This window comes from Rhagoletis pomonella, unplaced genomic scaffold, assembly GCF_013731165.1.
Source record: "Rhagoletis pomonella isolate Grant_MI unplaced genomic scaffold, Rhpom_1.0 Rhpom_scaffold_00011, whole genome shotgun sequence".
Taxonomy (NCBI): Eukaryota; Metazoa; Arthropoda; class Insecta; order Diptera; family Tephritidae; genus Rhagoletis; species Rhagoletis pomonella.
This window is the reverse complement of record NW_023458565.1, coordinates 1,064,580-1,084,991: the sequence shown is the minus strand read 5'-3', so window position 1 is coordinate 1,084,991 and position 20,412 is coordinate 1,064,580. Positions and strand designations below refer to the sequence as shown.

Sequence of the window (20,412 nt, the reverse complement as noted above, 5' to 3'; positions counted from 1 at the left end):
TGTTTTGTTGTTGGAATTGCTACATATTTCTCTCATTCCTCTCATCTTGCTCACTTCATTTTTTTCTGCTGTCTCTTGTTATTGTATTTGATACATAATTTCGCTGCTTGCTACCCATGCATTCTACCACTTTGCAATGGGGTGCTCTCGTACTGTTCGAAATTAGGAATAGTATTTTTGCATTTCGTGCAATCCGTGCATCGTGCAAGACTTCGAGAATACCCCTATTATATTATTATTTTTATGCTCTCACCCCCAGGGATTGTTCTATAACGAAAAAAATATATCCTTATTTTTTTTATTTTGAAATAAAAAAAGTAAAAAAGTCTAAGTTCGGGTGGAGCCGAACATTAAATACCCGGCGCAAGTATTAAATATATTTTTTTTCACCTTTCCGAAAGCTACCGCTAGATGGTAAGCCGGGGTGTATCAATTTTGAGTAAATTAGCGTCCTTAAATTTCGAAATATTGCAGTTTCAAGCATTTCTGAAATTTACCGTTATATGAAAAGCCGTAATTTTAGTCCGGTTTCAATAATTTTCAACGTTTTTCTTTTATGTGCTAAGCACAATAAAAATACCGAGTTTGGTAGAAATTGGTAGAACGGTTACCGATATACATATATGTGATCATAAGTGGGCGTAGCCACGCCCATTTTCCAAAATTTTATCATAAACGTATTTCTTGGTAAATAGTTGTTGCAAGCATCAATTTTGAATAAATTTGCTTTAATATTTACTGATTTATCCAAGATTTTGTATTTCTCTAAATTACCGTTATATGGGATGTGGGCGTGGTTATTGTCCGATTTTTTAAATTTTCGGCCATTTAGTATACTGTACCAAGCCAACAACTGTGCCAAGTTTTGGAAGAAATTGGTGCAGCGGTTACCAAGATATACACATGTAAACATAAGTGGGCGTGGCTACGCCCATTTTCTAAAAATTTATAATATTCCTATTTTTCGTCTGAAAATTATTGTAAATATCAATTTTGAGTGAATTATCTTCAGTAGTTACTAAAATATCGCAGTTTTCGTATTTCTGGAAATTACCGTTACATGGGAAATGGGCGTGGTTACAATCCGATTTCGCCCATTTTCAATACCAACCTACCTTGGATTAATGGAAACCTACATACCAAATTTCGTTGAGATATCTCAATTTTTGCTCGAGTTATCGTGTACACGGACGTACGGACAGACAGTCACCGCTTAATCGATTTCTCTTTTCATACTGATCATTTATGTATACATTTTTCTACATCTAGCTCGATTCGTTTTGGCTGTTGCAAACAACCGTTATGTGAACAAAATTAATATACCCTTGTGCACAAGTGCGCTCGGGTATAAATACAGTTCAGAATAGCCTAGTGGAAAAAAGTTTCATCGAACACTATTTGCTGGACTAGAGTACTCTGGTGTATTCATTGAGCAGTCCTATTGTTTTGCTATGATACGATTCACACAGAATTTAACTAGTAGTACTTGGTTTGGTTGGACTTTCTATTTTCGAACTCTTGAAAAAAAATCCTTTTACGCACTGCTATCCGTTTTCTTGTTTCTAGGTGCCATAAAGTAAAATTGAAATACAACAAGGCAACAAATATTAATGGAAAGAAAACTCCAGTTTACAAAAAAAACAAGTTACTGGTTTCTGTGCTATCACAGGAGATATAGTTACATAAGTACATACATACAAATACATACGTACTTATGTACGAAAAATTTAATTTCCACTAATCAAGTTCTGTGAGTGTTCATTGAAAACTGAGAAACATAAACCAAATTTTTACAGTTTTTGAGACAGTCATATACAATAGATTTTTAACAAAAAAAGTATAAGTTACATATATGGGCAAATCCTAACGTTGCGGACGTTACGTTCGGACGCTTCTTTTAACTTTTTTTCCGAAAATAAAAATTATAACTTAAAATGTTTGTGTGGTATAAGGGAAGGTTTACAGCAGTACTTATTAGAAAAAAAAATGGAAATTTGAATTTGAATCAATGTCTGTGTATTTTCCTTCGAAGTTTGTGTTCGGACGTTACTGAAAAAGGAAGCGATTTTAATATGACCATCAAAGTCAACCGATTTGCGCAAATTGTAATGAATGAAGAACAAAATCTAAAATAATAATTTGAAGAAAAAATAATGAAGTTAACAATATGTATTATAAAACCAAACTAAATGTTGGATTAACTTCAAAACAATTGTATATGTGCGTTCGGGACGTTACGTTACGTCCGTTGAAAAAATTGATTTGTTTAAAGCGATATTGTTGTATTTTATTAAAAGATACAGTGCTTAAAACCAAGGCTATTTGGAGCTTTGTTTCAAGAAGTAAGAGTCGCAAATCAGATTTCTCAAATAAGTGTGAAAAGAAATTATGAAATAACAATATGTTGTACTATGCCATTTTCGACACAAAAAAACACTAGAATTTGAATTGCATGTATTTTTCAGATTTTGATTGACTATTTCTCGGATTCGCCCATAGTTATGTTAAATATAAAAAGATGCAGTCGGAATTTTTAAAGTTAAGTTAAATTTTATGTGTAGTTACATAACTAAACAAACTTAAAATTAAATACATATGTTGATTTTGAAGTAATTGTTCGCAAATGTGTACACACTTGTTTAAGTAAATGCATATATGCATGTACGTCATTTAGGGGAGAGTGCAAATTGTAACTACACATACTTACATATACAGCACATACTTCAGCAGAATAGGTTCAACATAGTTTTCCACTACATATAACTTTATAAATATATTTATATGTTAATGCTAGTTAAATTCACAAAACGAACAACACCAAAAATAACAATAACGGCACCACTGTCTTTAGTCTTTGTTGAGGTTTTGTTTTCATAGAATTAGAAAACAATACGATTTAATCGTGCACAACATTTGGGGTAATTAAAAACAACAAACTGTCAAAGTGGAAAATCATATTGAACCTATTCTGCTACTACGTACATTTAAAACATTTTTAATTGGTCAGCTACTTTAATCTTAAAGTACCTGATTATAACTTTTAAATCCCATTTGTAACACTACTAAAGAACAATACATTAATATATGACACTTGTTGTCAAGTAAATAAATACAAAATATACATATGTACATACATATATCGGCGTGGTTTTATTTTCGGTATTTCAGTCGACGCACACTGGGGCAGGGGACCCTCATAACTGCCTTAAGCTATTAGACCTTCTAGAAATCTCTACTATTGGAAAAGAAAAACAATTTTGACAAGGGATATTATTTCTGCAAGGGATATTATTTCTGGTGTATGGGGCAAACTTATTCTGAAACTGAAGTGGATTTTCGGTATTTTCCGAGAAAGTTTTAAAAGAAGTAACCGGTCGGCCGCGTTTAATTTTTGACATAAGACGTTTGCATGTCGCAAGACGCTATTTATTCCGTTTTTTTTTTTCAATTCTACTAGCTTTTGCACATCTTGACTTACATATATTTATTAAGACTTGAACTAACTCAATTCATTTTTAGATGCTCGACATTACAAGTTTTGCGTTTTTCCAGCTCTTTGATCAAATACACTGTATACACTGTACGGCAAAATCAACTTTTTTATGGGTATTGGACTAAACCAATTTTTTTTGAGTCATAGGTAAAAAAGTAATTGCTCCTTTTTTCGAAGTTAGCCTACGAAATCGAGATATGGGCCTTCGAAGTTCGAAATACGTCCTTTGGTGAAAAATTATATTTAATTATTTCATATTAATAACTAAAAACCTAAAAATATAGACGTAGTCCTCCTCTTGCTCTTATTTAAATGATATATAACTTTTTTGTGCAATTTTATATTACAGGTGCTATAACACATAATAGCAATTTTTTTCTTGACCGTTCTCTTGAGAGCCGGATATTAAGCTTTAAAATGAAATGCCGTCCTCTTGCTGTTTTCGCAGTGGAGAGTTGACTCACATTCGGAAGTTAAGTACAGATTTTCAGAACAAAAATTGTAAGTTAACTGCCAAATATGAGTAAAAAAAACTATTTGCATAAGGACATTTTTGATGACGTATACTCTCGTTAAAAAGGATGACGAGCAAAAAAACATATTTCTCATTGAGTGCCAATTTCACAGTTTATAGATATTCAGTACAAAAATTTGCTAGCTAACTGCCGAATGTGAGTTAACTCTCCACTGTGAGAACGGCCTTACAAAAGTTATCAGGCAATATAAAGAAAGGAGACAGGTAATTATTTTTGCGAAAAATAAAAGTTGGGACAAAACTCTTATAAGCGGCATAAAAAATTGCTTATCCAATAACTTTTAAGAGGCAACTGCTTTGCATTCGACAGATACGAGGCATTAAGCGCCAATTGACGATTTGTATGTACATACACATATGTATATATGAGTATGTAAATATTTACAGCCATTCTAAAAGTCTCATATATGTACGTGCATATATAAGTATATTCATATGTACATATGTATGTAGTAGTTAACACTGTTTTGATCGAACCAAGAAGCATGATCAAGTACTAAGTGATTTAAGAACAAAGAAACTTTGTATGCAGAACGCGTAAAAACCATAAAATATTCACATAACAATTCATGTATATGGACAAATCTAAAAAAAAAGGTACACTTTCAAAACAAAAAGTTTAATTTTTTAATTTGTGGACACACCTATGTTTTATAAATGATTCTATTCGTAATCTCTTAATAAATCGATAAACATAAGGCTAATGCATTTTCATCAAGTGCTTCAAATGTTAGACAATCGTGTGCAAAGCTTGAGTAAAAACTCCTCAAAACAGAGGTAGTTTTTTTTTATAAAATAGTTAAAATCTAAGCAAAGTTTCAAGTACCGCTATCTAGAAAAGTGGAGGCAATCGGGCAATTCTGGGGACACCATTGAATTTAGAAGGCTCCAATTAAGTTGTAGCAACTATCAGAACCTTTTTCGAAAAGTTTTTTTGATACCTCGCTCGAAATAGTCTGACTACAAGAAGGAGCACCATTAAAGAAAGTAGATCATGGTTTTTACACATTTCTAGAGTACATTTTTTTGAAGCATTTCTTAAGTATATGTAACGTTATAAGGACTAGTAGTTACAAAAATATTTAGATCGTTACGACGTATTTTCCAAATGTGCCCTTAATTAAGATGTTTTCGAAATAAAAATGACGCTCAAGGTCGCAGAATATTTTATCTTTAAAAGTTGGCTAATTCTTGCTAAGGTATCAAATTATTTGTAATTCTTTGTAGAATACAATACATACTTAGAGCGTGTGTGAATCGGTAACAAAGTTCGCGGCGAGTAAATTTTTGACAACCAGGAGGTGAATAAAATTTCAGTAGCTTATGAGGCTAGTGAAATTTTTGACAAATGAATAAAAAAATTTTGACAATCGGAAAGATTGTTGATGTGTGAAATTTGTCGTTAAATAAAAGCTTAAATTGATGAATTGCGCTCAGCGATGGTAGATGTTTTCCTTAAATACTAATTTCACTTCGATTTGTAATATTTTATGCCGCATAAATCTGCAGTTATCAAGAATTTAATGCTGTCAAAAAAGATTTCATTTCACACAGCAAATTGGCAAAACTCTCTCACCATAGTAAAAATATTATTCAACAGCTTTCCCCATAGAACTTTGTTACAGAACAGAACAGACTTTTTTTGTACAGAACAGGCGGTTTTTGTTACCGATGATGTCGATGTCATCGGCATAAGCCAGCAATTGCACGCTCTTGTAGTAAATTGTTCCTGAGCTGTTCAGTTCTGCAGCTCTTATTATCTTCTCCAACAACAGATTAAAGCAATCACATGAAAGGGAGTCGCCCTGTCTGAAACCCCGTTTGCTGGCGAACGGCTCGGGGAGTTCTTTCCCAATTCTGACGGAGCTGGCGGTATTGCTCAACGTCATTTTACACAGCCGTATGAGTTGTGAGGGGGTGCCAAATTCAGACATAGCGGTGTATAGGCTACTCCTTTTGTTGCTGTCGAAAGCGGCTTTAAAGTCGACAAATAAGTGGTGAGTGTCGATCCTTTTCTCGCGGGTCTTTTCCAAGATTTGGCGTATTGTGAATAACTGGTCTATGGTGGATTTACCAGGTCTAAAGCCACACTGATAAGGCCCAATCAGTTCATTAACGGTGTGCTTCAGTCTTTCACACAATACCAGTATTGGCAGAGAAAATTTTCGTTTAGAGCTAAAACGGCCGAAAAAAGAGCTAAATAATACTAATAGTAGCTAAAATGAAGAGCTAGATTTTTTTTTTTAAGTAGAAAATTTATTGTTATAAATTTACCGCAATTTTAATAAAAACAACGAATTTTATAAGTTTAAGTGCTGAAAAAAAAAACTTGTAAAACCAAAATAAGGTGCATATATTTCGAATTCTTATATGCATGCACATACTTATATAAACTAGACAATGAGCTATAAGTACTTTACAAACTGTTAAAATTTGCAATTTCAGATATTTGAATTGACCATAAAAACGAATAATTTTTTCAGAAAATTTGTTGAGCTTTTCATGACATAAATGCAAAGGTTGCCATAGTGGCAAGCATAAAATTTGTAAATGCAAATACAAATACAAATCCACGACCATTTTCACAATATCCTGAACAGCCCTAATGTCTTATAAAAAATGGTAATTATATCAAGGTTTGTTGAAATTACTACGCTATTTATTCTAGCAGTGATTATCGCCGCACCTACCCTAATGCACATATTATACATACATACATATAAGTATATACATAACAACCGCTTTGAAAAATGTGAGTCTCAATTTGCTTACGAAGTCAGAGTAACTCTAAAAGCTAGTTAATTTTAGTTTACCATTTAGCAAATATGTTTTTGTTTTGTTGTCATCGAAAAGCTTTTTTCGCAGTGCGCTTGGATTAAAGTTTGTTTGGTACGCTTTTTTTAGTTGCCGCTGGCATTTACAAGTTGGTGATCACTTAAAAGTGGGGCGGATATTTTCGTGAGCGTTAGTCAATTTAACGGTGAAAAGCAACTTGTTTTTATTTTATGTACTTTGGTGTTAAGCATTGAAAATAAATACAATGCTCAATGTTATGTGGATTTCTGGTCTATTCATTCAATTGCTGATCTGGACTGTTTATGCATGGAACGTCACACAAGTTGGTTGAATACAAAAAACTTGATTGTGTGTTATATTGTATATAGCTTTTAATGGCATTAGTGTTTTTGTGCAGTTTCCAGATGACAATCAACACTTTAAACGTGTGTTGGCCGGTATTATGCGTCCGCGTGTGGTGGGTACACCTGGCCATACTGAAGTAGAAAATTTTATAAAAAGGTGACTATCGTATTTACATACATATTTAGTTTTGAATGAACTTTTAGTACGCTAAATTTTAAGTTTGTACAGGAAATAAGGTTTCCTCCTGTTTTGTTTTATCAATCTACTAACCTATTAAATATCTATGTATGTGTATGTGTGTTATTTATTTAAATCTTTCTTCGAAAGGGAACTCAAAACACTCGGCTTTACCACGGAACTTGATCAATTTGCACAGAAGATACCCATATTTGGCAACGTTACCTTTACTAATATTATTGGCGTTTTAAACCCCAGTGCAACCGATTTCTTGGCGCTAGCTTGTCATTATGACAGCAAGTACTTCAAAAATGATCCTGGTTTTGTGGCCGCTACAGATTCAGCGGTACCTTGTGCTATCATGTTAAATACCGCCAAGACTCTATCAAAGTATCTTCAACAAAGGTTTAAAAATCGCAAAGACATCGGATTGATGGTAATATTTACATAAATACATTCATACATATGTATACATACATACGGACATATGTATGTACATTAGGGTGGTCCAAAAATGCATGTTCATAAACGTAAAGTCTAATTTGAATGCTCTCACGCCGCCCCTCCCCCTAGGGTTGTTCTTTATCGAACACCCTTTTTTATTTCGAAATCAAGCAATATTTAGATGTCGCTCAGAGCGCTCAAAGTTTTCATGTGTTTGATATGGGAAAAACAATTTTTCGTGGAAATCAGGATGTTGTTGAAATGGTCTGGTCGTGGATTTGCATTTGGAATTGTAATTGCAAATTTTTTGCTTTCTGCCATGGCAGCAGTGTACATTTTATTGTTGGGAATTTACAAATGAAACGAGTATGCAAAATTCAAGAACATATGCACAAGATCCTGAACAGCCCTAATGTTTTCGATCGACAAACTCTGTTTCTCCCAATTGTTAAGTTTACCATTTTTTTAATACTAGCGATTTTTTATTGGTCCCCCCATTGCATTTTTTTGGGGCGATCTATAAAAAGAGGTAACTTAAAAAAATTGTTAAATAAGCAATTGGTTATTATTATTATTGAAAGTCTCCTGAAGAGAAACAGAGTTTTCCGGTTAAAAAATTTTGATTTTCAAGAATTCTATACAATTTCTACGATTTTTCCCCCATATAAAATACATGGAAAACTTTGAACGACCTCTAAATACTTTTTGAAGTCAGGTAAAGGACAATTCTAGGGGGTGAGAGCATTATTTTTTTTTTTACCACCCTAATGTACATAAGCATCGTTTGCTGGAAGAATGTTAAAACTGAAAAAAAATCCTTGGTTCATTAATTAGTCACATAGTGAATTTTTTCTTGTTATAATTGCCAAACAAAGTTGAAATGAGTACAATTACCAGGAATACAGATTTCCTGCTTATGATACAAATTGTTTTTCCAGAAAACGATCAAAGTGTTAAATTATGAAAGCATCGCGAATTTTTACGCAGAAAACGAAGCCTAAAACCATAACTATAAACAAAGTGTATAAAAATGTATTTATTTTGCTAATAGTTACGTACATTTACTCTTCGTTTTCTGCATAAACTTCCGCAGTATAATAATAAACATTTATGTATGTATGTAGATGATATTTTTCGATGGCGAAGAGGCTATCAAGGATTGGTCAGATAACGATTCAATCTATGGCGCACGTCACTTAGCAGCCAAATTGTCCAATACTCGTTCGTCAACTGGTTCGGGGCGAAGTATTGATAGAATTGTAAGTCACGAACTAAAAAATTTCTTTTTCTCCTAATTCTTTTAATCGTTTTTTTTTATTTTAGGAAGTTTTAGTGTTGCTCGATTTAATTGGTGCAGCTAATCCCAAATTTTATAGTTTTTATCCGAACACTGATGGGTTGCATCACAGTTTGTCTGAAATCGAATTGTCTTTGTCAGCTGCTCATCAGCTCGAGGGTCACAATTTAATGTTCATGAAACGATCATCATCTGGATTTGTCGATGACGATCACCGACCTTTTCTCCAACAAAGTGCGTCATATTCTTTTATTTATTTTTATTTTTTATATTGTACTTACTTTTGCTTGCTTTATTTGATTATTTTAATTCAGATGTGCCGATTTTGCATCTGATAACCACACCGTTCCCGCCACAGTGGCATACTCCGAACGATAATGCCGCAAATTTGCATTGGCCATCAATTCGTAATTTTAATAAGGTTTTCCGTGCTTTTGTTTACGAATATCTACAGAGACATACGGATCAGGTGAATTTACGCGGAACAGTTAGTTAGAAATAAATTCACTATAAATAGTATACGAGTATCTGCTAAATTTACTTTCAATCTTTTTAACCCGAATATATGTACATACATTAGGGTGATCGAAAATAACTAACCTAACGAATTTATGGCCTTAAAAGGAGCTATTTACTGAGAAGAAAATTGTCCTATTAGGAAAAATTTTTATTCAAATTTGAAAGGTGTCGGTGGGCATTTGAAAATTGTCTTGTAAATAATATGTAAAAAATGTGTTTTTATTAAAAATGTTATAATTAGGGCTCGGAATCTCATGCACTAAAAAATCGAAAATATGCGCTTTAGAGAAGTAAAATATGCAATAAAAAAAAAAAGATTTTCCTAATATTTTATTGTCGGTACAAAAATAACTAACACATCCATTTTAACAAGAAAATAACGAAATCAATTGACTTCAAAATACCATACATATTTATGTAGAAAATTTGTTTATAATCAAGCAGTCAGTTACAATCTTGTGTAAATAGAAACACTGACAGTTTAATACAAGATCTATACAAGGTGGTGTTAATGGAGCCGCTGATTTCACGACGAATTTGTGCCTTTTGTCAAAATGATGTGTTTGTTGTAATTTCATTTTGTACTGATTGTCAATGTGCGTATAATTTGTTATTGTAATTTTTGTTTTTGTTCTGCCAACACCACCTTGTATAAATTCGCCTTGGTTTAATAGTTTGAGAAGTTTGCCATTTGGATTCCACAACTCGTGCAAGCTACAGCGAGGCAGCTTCACTGTAAAACATTCTGCAGGAATGGCTTGCAGAGTGTCTTTAGCCTCATCCTTGCGAGGTCTGGACAGTCGCAAAATGTGCAAAATTAGATATTTTTTGCAAAATATGCAAAATCATGCATTTACTGCAAAATATGCACTAACGATTGAATGCCATTTTAAAGGAAATTTCATGATTCGTAAAGATAACTTAACCATTTCCATTTGAAGATGCCCAATAAAAACATGCATTTGCATGAGATTCCGAACCCTAGTTATAACTATTGAATCGTTTAAGATAAAAATTTTTTCTTGGTATATTCTTGTAAGGCATTAAATTCTCAAAAAAATTACCCTCTAGTGGATTAGTTGATAGAGTCAAAAATGTATATACTTACGGGCTAAATAGTTATAACATTTTTAATGAAAACAATTTTTTTACATGGTCTTTATACCTTTGATACCTTTGAAAATTGGAATACAAATTTTTCCAAATTGGGGAATTTTCTTCTCAGTAAATAGGTCCTTTTAAGGCAATAAATTCGTTAGGTTAGTTTACTTGGATCACTCGTATACATATACCTGCATGCAGGTGTTTGTTTGTATACCAGGTGATAAACTTGTACCATAATGATAAAAAGTATTCATATTTATACTGCGAATAAAAATTGGGTATATGAGTCATATACGATGACCATCCATTCTCTAGTTTAAAGTAAAGTTTGCAAATCATTTTACATTCCCGCCTTTGTTACTTTTACTTTGATCCTATAATTTCTTAAACTGTCCTTTGAGTGTACCTTGGCACCTATAAATGCTCTCAACTCTTTAGTTTTTAAAGCGATTGGGTTGAGATTTTTGCCCATTGTAATATACCAAAATTGTACACAAGTCTCTAGTGCCTACACGCGAGAGCGCTTCTTGGTGGAAAGGAAAGTGGGGTAAGTTTGGCTTAAGTTTGGCAGAGGAGAAAGCAGAGGAGTTGGTGGCTGCCGTCAATCCTCCTGCTACTGCTTCTCCCAAAAGGAACACTGTCCACAGTTATTTCTTCTACGGAAATCAGTAGCCTCTTGTGAGATGCAGGAGTACCAAAATCTGCTGGTGGGAGATGCACAAGTAGGAGTCTAGTGGCTTTGCCCTTTACTACCTATCCCGATGCTCTCTCAAAACGTATTGATGACGCGCGAGCGGGTGTTACCGCCGCTGCCGGGAATGCGGGCTTAGCGGGAGTTTGTCCGGAGAAGGCCGATTTCACTTTTGCGCCCATGAAAAGGTGGCAGGTTAGGAATAAGATGGCCTTTTCAAAACTGGCTTCTTGCTCCACGGCTACTCTGGTTTCGATCGGGATCTCAGGCGGAGCGAGTGTAAGTGAGGGTAGGGCCGTTTCTGTCAAGCTTTATACGGTATTTTACCCGGCTTTCTCAGAAGCAGGAGGGCTCGAACGTTTCGTGCCATCGTCCTCTCACCCTTGCTGGGTCGTCATGGTAAACGATATACTAGAGGAGATGGAGAAACACGGCTGTCGGGTAATGGCCTACGCAGACGATGTTGCAGTTATCGTTAAAGGTAAGTACCTGAACCCGCTCTATGAACTGACTCAACGGTATCTTAACATAGTTACTAACTGGGCGACCAAAGGTGGCCTCACCCTCAACCGCAGTAAGAGACAACTGGTCTTATTCACTGGAAAATATAAAATCCCCGACGCTGTTCCTCCCACAGTTGGAGGTCAGCGCTTAGAGCTGTCTGACAGGATCAAGTACTTAAGCTTGATCTTTGACAGGAAGTTGTCGTGGAGACCAAATATCGAGGAAAGGGCAAAGAAGGTATCAGTGGTTTTATATTGCTGTAGGGAGCTATTGGTAAGATATGGGGTATTTTTCCCAAAGTTGTCTATTGGCTCTACGAGACCGTAGTCAAGCAAAATAAGTCTTATGGCGCCCTAGGCTCAGGGAACCCACTACCACTAGCTAAGCAGCTGGAGCGAGTACAACGGACTGCTTTAAATGGTATTAGTGGAGCACTGTGGACAACCCCCACATTAACACTGGACGTATTGCTGAATGTAGTGCCTATTGACTCGGCGATTAGACTCAGGGAAACCGATTGGTTGACCGACTTAAGGACTGGACACTCTGGAGTTCTAGGGGGCTTTGATTTCATCCCTGATCGCACAGATTACTGCACCACCGAAATGGCTCCAAGGAGCTTTTCCTCTGCCCACTTTCCCTCAAGGGAGGATTAGGCCGGGCGGAACTTCTAGAGAGGGGAAACGGTGGTGGGGTCTTCTGTCGAGAGCTTTCCATCAGGTAAGACGAGGTAAGAATAAAAACGTAACCAGCCATATAAGTTAAATAATTTATGCAATTATTTACCAAGGTGCGTTCATGAAAGAATGCGGATAAACTGATAAATTTAAGCAATTTATCCCTTTATCATTTTAGATGAAGACCAAGAGCTTGTCTTACAGTGCCTTCCTAATTTATAGCTACCAAACTTGTGCTATCAGGATTTAAGTGCTCCAAACCTTTTATTTCTTACTTCTAGAAGACAGGAAGTTATTGGCCTAACTCTATCCAACTCCCTGGGGTGGCCAAATTTAAACTACAGAGAGGATTCGTTCTCGTGCCACAGGTTTATTGGTAATTTCTAAAATTTCTTAATCCTCATGCTAGTAATATAAAATTACTGATACTGAGCTCGATAATCAAAGAAAACACGACTATTGTCGCAAGTGTAAACGGAAGGAGAGTATGGGGCGTTCATGTAACAGAGTGCTTATAAGAATAGCTTTAACAGATAATTATCACTAATTTCTACTGAAAAACGTTTCTTAACCCAAAAAACTAGCAGAAACTAGCAGCTCTCTCTCGTTCTTACGCTCTTTGTTTGGCTCTCCTGCTACTTTCTGCTAGTAAAATTTTTACTAGCTGAAACTATCAGCTGTCAAAATTGATAAACAAAAATACGCGCCAAATATTTTCAATAGTCAAATACACCGATCAGCTGATTACTTGCTAGTTTTACGTTTCTTTACTTGTTCGTTATTTCGCTCTCTGTGAGCGTAATTCTTTAAATTTTCTCATTCTTCTTCTTCCTGAAAATTATCTGTTAGAAAAGAAACAAAGCCAATATCTGCTTGATAAAGTTATCGGTTCAGATGAATACCACTAATGTAAGGCTTGTATAGTAACCAATAGTCAGTACTAAGTTGCACTGGAACCTGCTGGAAAAGTGTATGATAGCCCAAAAAATTTGCAAGAGAGCACTGAATCGAAAGCGTAACAACACGGGAGAGCTGCAAATTCTTGCAAGTGAAATTTTTACTAGCAGAAATTAGCTAGCAGAAGAAGAAGAAGAATAAATGTCAAAAGCCGCCATTTGTTGAATTGGTTTAGCACAAACAAAAGTAAAATGAATGGCCCGTAGTCATAGTCAAAATAAAGTCGACTTTAAAGTTAGTTGCAGCTTTTTTGACAGATATCCCATTGAAAATTATGTCAAAAACCTGCAACTAACTTTAAAGTCGACTTTATTTTGACTATGACTACGGGCCATTGTAAATCAAAATATTAGTGATGTACTAGACTGTGTAAGTGCTTGTGTGAAAAGCAAAGCGTTTAAAATTGATTTATAAATAGTAAAATGTTTACAGCAGTATATCAAATGGGGGCAACAGCTATTCACTTGCAAGTTTTTACTAGTTTTGCGTTCAATAACTTTTTCTGCTAGTTTTCTCTTCTTCTCAATTTTACGCTCTATTTTGCTTTTACGCTCTCGCTGCAATGTTTTCTGGAGAAGTTACTATACAAACCCATGAACGAAAGACACAAGATCACGACTTAAGGAAAGGAAGAAAAAAGTTATTTTCTAGCTGCTGAAATTTAGACGCCATCTTTGTTGTAAGTAGTAGACAACGAAGAGAACGAAAAAAAACGCGTAAATGTTAAAAGCATGAATAATCATTTTTATTACGCAAATTCTTCTATAAATCATGTCGTTTTGTTAACTTATTCTTTACCTTATGTGTGCACACGTTTTCACAAGCGAAAATTAAGAAAACTGCAGTAAAAAGCCACCGCCAAATTGTAACCAACGTACAAATGTAAATAAACGGCTAATGTCAAAGTCGCCCAACTTTTTTCCTAAATGCGATTATAACGGGCTACTAAGAAGAAGGCGTGATCTTGTATTTTTGGTTCATGATACAAACTTGTAATTATAAAATAATCTCAGATTAAACAGATAACTTTTCGGTGTCCAACCTAGATTTGTCGATTATTTTTGCGAAGAAGAGGAGAAATGCCAAATGAAAAAGTAATAAAATTATAGTTTAAAAAACTAAAACCTCTCTATTATAATTGTCATTCGTACTGTCATCAGGTATGTGACTTGAGAATAGAAATCGCTGCATCTTTTAGGCGCATCAATATTACATAGTTACATCCCGAGCTAATAAAAGGAAGGTAAAAAAATGGACGCTATCAAGGAAAAGAGGTTAGTAAAGGTATTTTAAAACAAATATTAAATTAAAATATATTTAAATTGCTTGATATAGCAGATAAAACTGATCACGGTGGCACAGAGAAGGAACTTAACATTTCCGTGAGATGTGAATATAAGGCCAGTTTTTCAGTGTACAGCTGTGGTTTAAACTAAGTTTAAACGCCCGATCTGGCTGGTTTAAACTAAGATCAGCCAATCAAATGTCAGCCCGCTGTTCAATTTAAACTCGGTTTACTTAATCTAAATTTAAACTGGCACTGAAAAACTGGCATAAAAGCATAAAAAATTTGACATCTAATAATCTGATATTTGCCTGTATAAACGGGGTGATTAAAAAACGAGCTTTGATTGAGATTATATTTATATAAACATACTTTTAGATATATATATCGAAGTGGAAGTCATATTTTACCATCTTTAATACGCCAGTTCGGTTTTATTGGTAATTGGCTGGCCAAATTAAAATAATAACAAAAGAAAAAGGTTGTTAATGAAAATAAAATTAAAGAAAAGTATTTAGATTTTTTTTCTTTTTGTAGCAAAACTGTAAACAAAGGATGTAAGAAATGTCAGCAAAGACACTTACAGCTGGTGTGAACAGCCTTCAGCCCACAACCCCAAAACTCGTTTTCAAAGTGTTTTCGTTGTCGGTCAGCACATGGTATAAGTTGTATCTCTGTTACATAGTTCCAAATTGAAAGCTGGGCTATGGGTACGCGCTATATGAAGTTACGCCGTTATGGTAAGCAATGACCCATCGCTAACCAGATTGATATCGACGCTTATCGGCGATTTCACTAATGACGTCACAGCATGCTTAGCAACCATTTCTAGTGATTTTATTTTGGTGCTGAGTTCGTGACAGGTTTTGTTGTGTTATTTTTAGTCATTCCGTAATCAGCGAATTAACAGAGCAAAATAAAGATATTTGACCCAATAATGTTTAATCATTAAAGATAAATTTTTGGCAAAAGAGCTATGTTATGTATCTAGCCACGGATGCTGCATTTAAGAATATAAAAGACAGGTAGGTAATAGTTTGCATATCACTTTTTGAGGTTATGTTAATTTGGCGGCAGTGAAAAAGCTAAAATTTATCAAATGGAAACAAAATTTAGAACGTTTAATGTGGTCATAAATTGTGTATTTCAAATAAAACATTCAAAATCCACGAATTTCTCATATATTGCCTAAGTTTGTCTTGAGATAGAGAAAATCTGGCCAGCAGGAGTCGGACTCCCACAGAGAACGATTTTCACGCTTCGTTTCATCTTTTTGTTAACTTTGATCAAAGCTGTGATTAGTTATACGAATGTTAACTTCAAGCATAATTTCTAAGGCCAGTTTTAATAGTGATGAGTTAACTCTCACTGGGCAGTTAATTACAGAATTTCAGTTCAAAGTACGAAAGTTAACTGCCGAATATGAGTTAACTATTCACTATGTAAATGGCCCTAAGTTCGAACTAATATTTTGATTATTTTTAATTCATTTTACATATTAGTTTATATTTTGATACCTTACGTAAATCCGGGCGCTTTCGACTTCACGTAAAGTAAACTCATTGCTTTAAACAAGAGACTATTTGAATATCAGGGATAAGATGAATTTGCTGCTGGTGTTTCTGATAATACTGGTAGTGCGACTTGCATCGGTGTTTATAGTGCAAACGTACTATGTTCCAGATGAATACTGGCAGAGTCTGGAGGTAGCTCATAAGCTAACTTTCGGGTAAGTAATTTATATTAAGTATGTTCATGAATTTTAGAATTTATTTAAATACGTACTCAACTTCTAATTAATACTTGTTTATTTCATATAGTTATGGTTACTTGACATGGGAATGGGTTCAAGGATTACGTAGCTATCTTTACCCAGTAATAATTGCGGGCATTTACAAGGCATTAGCATTGCTTAATTTAGATACGGCACAACTGTTGGTAAGTTGGTCTAAATTTACATATTTTATTTCATAGTAAGAATATTTTCAGTCTTAACAGATAACTAACCCACGTTAACCAATTTCTTGATCTGAATTTTTTTTAATGGAAAGGTGGTACCTTAGATCCGATCATTGGATCATAAAAAATATGAGAATATGAAGTCGGTTTTGTTTTTTGCTTAAAAATTACTACGTTTACACCAGCTATGTATACGAATTGATTGCGTTCTCCCACAAAATTTAAATTTTGAAATAATTCTCTATATATAATCCCTTAGGTTAATTACGTAAATATTTATTTTATTGTTTTTATATAATAAAATTTCCATTTGTGTATGTATTCCATAGGTGATTTTGCCGCGTATTTTGCAAGGCACGTTATCGGCTTATTCAGACTACAGATTCTTTGTTTGGTCTGGCAAAAAGAAATGGGGCCTATTTTTAATCCTTGTCCCATGGTTTTGGTTCTACACCGGTTCGCGGACTTTATCTAATACTCTAGAAACCTCTTTGACAACAATCGCATTGAGTTACTTCCCATGGAGTGGAGAAAGCACAACATATTTGTGGTTTGCTGCAATCTGCTGCTTCTTGAGACCGACCGCCGCTGTTATTTGGATACCTTTGAGCATTTATCATTTACGAAAGAGCCGTTTGCCAACAAGCGATCTTATTCTTAAACATTTTTTGGTTGTTGGGTAATTTGAATCAAAAAATCAAGCAAGCATTTCAAAACTTAATAAATTCTCTCTTGACTTCCAAAAGGCTTTTAGTTGGAGGAGTTTGTGTCGGTATCGATACTTACTGGCACGGTAGATTGATAGTTACTCCATATGAATTCTTCAAATATAATGTGCTGCATAACATTGGTAGTTTCTACGGCTCTCATCCATGGTAAGAGGTTTGTTAATCGGTAACCTCATAATTTATAAATTCTTATTACTTTAGGTATTGGTACTTCACCGTTGGTTTGCCAACTGTTTTGGGCATAAATACATTACCATTTATTTTTGGAGTAATGGATACCGTTCGTCATAAACAAAATTATCCGGTACGCAAGCAGTTGCTTATTACCATTTTACTTTCTTTGGTTGTACTAAGCACTGTTGAACATAAAGAATTTCGTTTTGTGTCATCTTTATTACCTCTATGTCTCTACATTACTGCTGATACACTAACCCGTTGGAGTTACAATGCTTCCAGGTGAATATTGTTGTTTTAGTAAAATTGAAGTGCATAGATTAACTAGATCTATTTACACCAGATTTATGCTTTGGCTGAGCGCACTGGTAATAGTTTTTGGTAATGCATTGCCCGCATGGTACTTAAGCACTGTCCACCAGAAGGGTCCACTAGAAGTGATGACAAGTGTTCAACAGATTGCTAGGGATTATCGAGATGAAAACGAACACCGCGCCAGCATACTCTTTCTAATGCCATGCCATTCTACGCCGTTTTATAGGTTGGTTTTTTTTTGTAATTTTGTACCATTAAATGAATCTGTATTGTGACTCTTATTTAATTTGCAGCCATGTTCATGAAAATGTAACCATGCGTTTTCTAACTTGTGAGCCTAATTTACAAAATAAACCTAATTATGTTGATGAGGCCAATAAATTTTATGAGTCGCCAACGCATTGGTTGCGTTCTCATATTCCCTCATATCCGCGTACTGCTATGCCATCACACGTTGTGCTCTACGAACCTTTAGCTCCGGTCATAAATGAGTTTCTTATGAACTACAAAGTATTGCATCGAATTTCCAACGCACAAATAAATGAAAATGTTGCACCTCAACTGGTCGTGAGCGAATGGTCAAGATTGCTGAAGGAGAAAGAAGTAGATGTTAAAGCCCTTCTGAAGAGTATGCAAAATAGGATAGGCAAAAATATACTAGTATATCAACGCCTACGTGCCGGAGAAGAAAATACCTTCAATCGAGATGAGTACAAAACGTCAAATGAAGCTACATCGAGGGGATCAAGAGTAGTAGAAGATGTTCCTTACAACCAAGTCAACAGCGCAGAAGACACGGAGGATCCCCACAATATGTTCAATTGATCATAGACAAAATGCTTGTTTGGGTTTAATTGATCATAATTTATTTATGATTTTGAACTATTCAAACTTTACTATCTATTTAAAATAAGGTTTCCGATTTAAAGTCGCATGCAATATACAACAAAAATAAAAAAATTATATTATTTTTGTTTCTGAAAGAAACAGCGGCTAGGTAGTGCAAGAGACAGCTTTGATCATATGTTTACATACAAATATTTGTAAGACTTATTTTGTGTTTATTTATTTCAGTACATAATTTATCATGTAATTTGTCAGTGTTTACTGATACAGACTTTTACAATATCTCGTCAATGAAAAATATATCAGTAAGTTTACTAGTAAATCCAGGCCACCTTACATTTGTATGTATATTTATAAGTCCAGCCAAGTATAAGACTATAATATTTGACCCGAAATGTCTTGTTTATGCAAAAGCAATTTTAGAATAACGTTGATACTTTTATAACATCTGGTAACTAGGCTATGAAAAACTGGTTTTATAATAAAATCTAGTTTTCTTTTTTAATTTTAATAAAGTTTTTAACTAAAGTTAACCAAGTCTTTGGTTTTCATTGAAAAATTTTTACGGGTTAATAACTGTGATTTTTTATTAAAAACTTTTTAATCAGCCTTATCGTGAATTTCATTTTCCCCAAACCGGTTCACTTTTCACTCTTGGTTTCCATGGGCGGATCACAAATTTTCGGTGAATTTTTTTAGGCGAAACTTAGGATAAGGCAGAATATTTTGTTTTAGTTTTATTTGTTGATCCGAAAATAAGGCTATTTTTATTTTTTATCTCGAACATTCTTTAAGTAATATAACTGCATGTAAACTCGCTGTCGATTATACCGCTTGCCGATTGCATTTTCAGATCCATCGATTACTTATCGCGGTATTCCTCACATGCTTGAAGTGTTCACCAATAGAGACAACTAGTCTTACAAATAGCTGCTATCTCTTTTGAACAAGTCAAATTATCTGTTTAATTTCTTATCGCAATAAGAGTGTTGCCTACACTTAGATTTACTTACATGAATATTTACGCCGCCGCCTATAAACCCTATACGCGCCTATAAACAAAAATATAAACACACTTCATCGCTTTCCTTCATTTTATGTCCTTAAACTTGATGGAAATTCCACCGATCGGACCGTCAGCTTACAGAGGTCATTAACAAAATAAAGACGTTATCAGCGCCAACCAAAATGTATGTTTATGTTTAATACACCTTGGCGCCAACCATACAAAGATGATGTAAAAATATATTTTACATTCCCATTTCACCTTTTTCGCTTTTTTTTGTGCAGAGACGAAGATTGGTAATCCGCGTTTTATAATATGTACTCTCCCTATTAAATATCCGGTTATGCTCCAATAGAAAACTAAAGTTTGAAAAACTGTTCTGTAGTTATATAGTTTTATTAATTAATAACAAATTTCATTTTGAATAAATTTAAAGTCGAAAATTTGTAAATTGAGTTAACATACAAGAAACGAAGGGAATATACTCTCCCTCTTACTTTTTTTCTGACAAAATGTAACATACCTGGCCATACGCTCAACCTCTACTGCCAAAAATCGGC

The 20,412-nt window shown here is 34.4% G+C and overlaps 3 protein-coding genes across 4 annotated transcripts in view; all 3 read left to right on the top strand.

Moving 5' to 3' along the window:
• LOC118747261 (arrestin domain-containing protein 17) overlaps window positions 1-20,412 on the top strand; it is a 78,265-nt gene that overhangs the window by 1,473 nt on the left and 56,380 nt on the right. The gene's annotated exons all lie outside the window — the stretch shown is intronic.
• Window positions 6,861-9,718, top strand: LOC118747262 (glutaminyl-peptide cyclotransferase-like protein). Of its 2 annotated transcripts, none has more exons than XM_036481261.1 (6): window positions 6,861-7,146; window positions 7,209-7,325; window positions 7,497-7,782; window positions 8,915-9,049; window positions 9,114-9,321; window positions 9,402-9,718. In XM_036481261.1, the coding sequence occupies exons 1-6, from the start codon at window positions 7,127-7,129 to the stop codon at window positions 9,581-9,583; spliced, it is 948 nt and encodes a 315-aa protein (XP_036337154.1). In that variant the 5' UTR covers window positions 6,861-7,126; the 3' UTR covers window positions 9,584-9,718. The 2 variants fall into 2 exon arrangements, with proteins under 2 accessions (XP_036337154.1, XP_036337153.1); XM_036481260.1 differs by having other exon boundaries at window positions 6,863-7,146; window positions 7,222-7,325.
• LOC118747257 (GPI mannosyltransferase 3-like) lies at window positions 15,652-19,404 on the top strand. Its single transcript, XM_036481247.1, has 8 exons — window positions 15,652-15,849; window positions 16,327-16,553; window positions 16,645-16,762; window positions 17,113-17,462; window positions 17,530-17,658; window positions 17,713-17,967; window positions 18,029-18,226; window positions 18,294-19,404. The coding sequence occupies exons 2-8, from the start codon at window positions 16,426-16,428 to the stop codon at window positions 18,823-18,825; spliced, it is 1,710 nt and encodes a 569-aa protein (XP_036337140.1). The 5' UTR covers window positions 15,652-15,849; window positions 16,327-16,425; the 3' UTR covers window positions 18,826-19,404.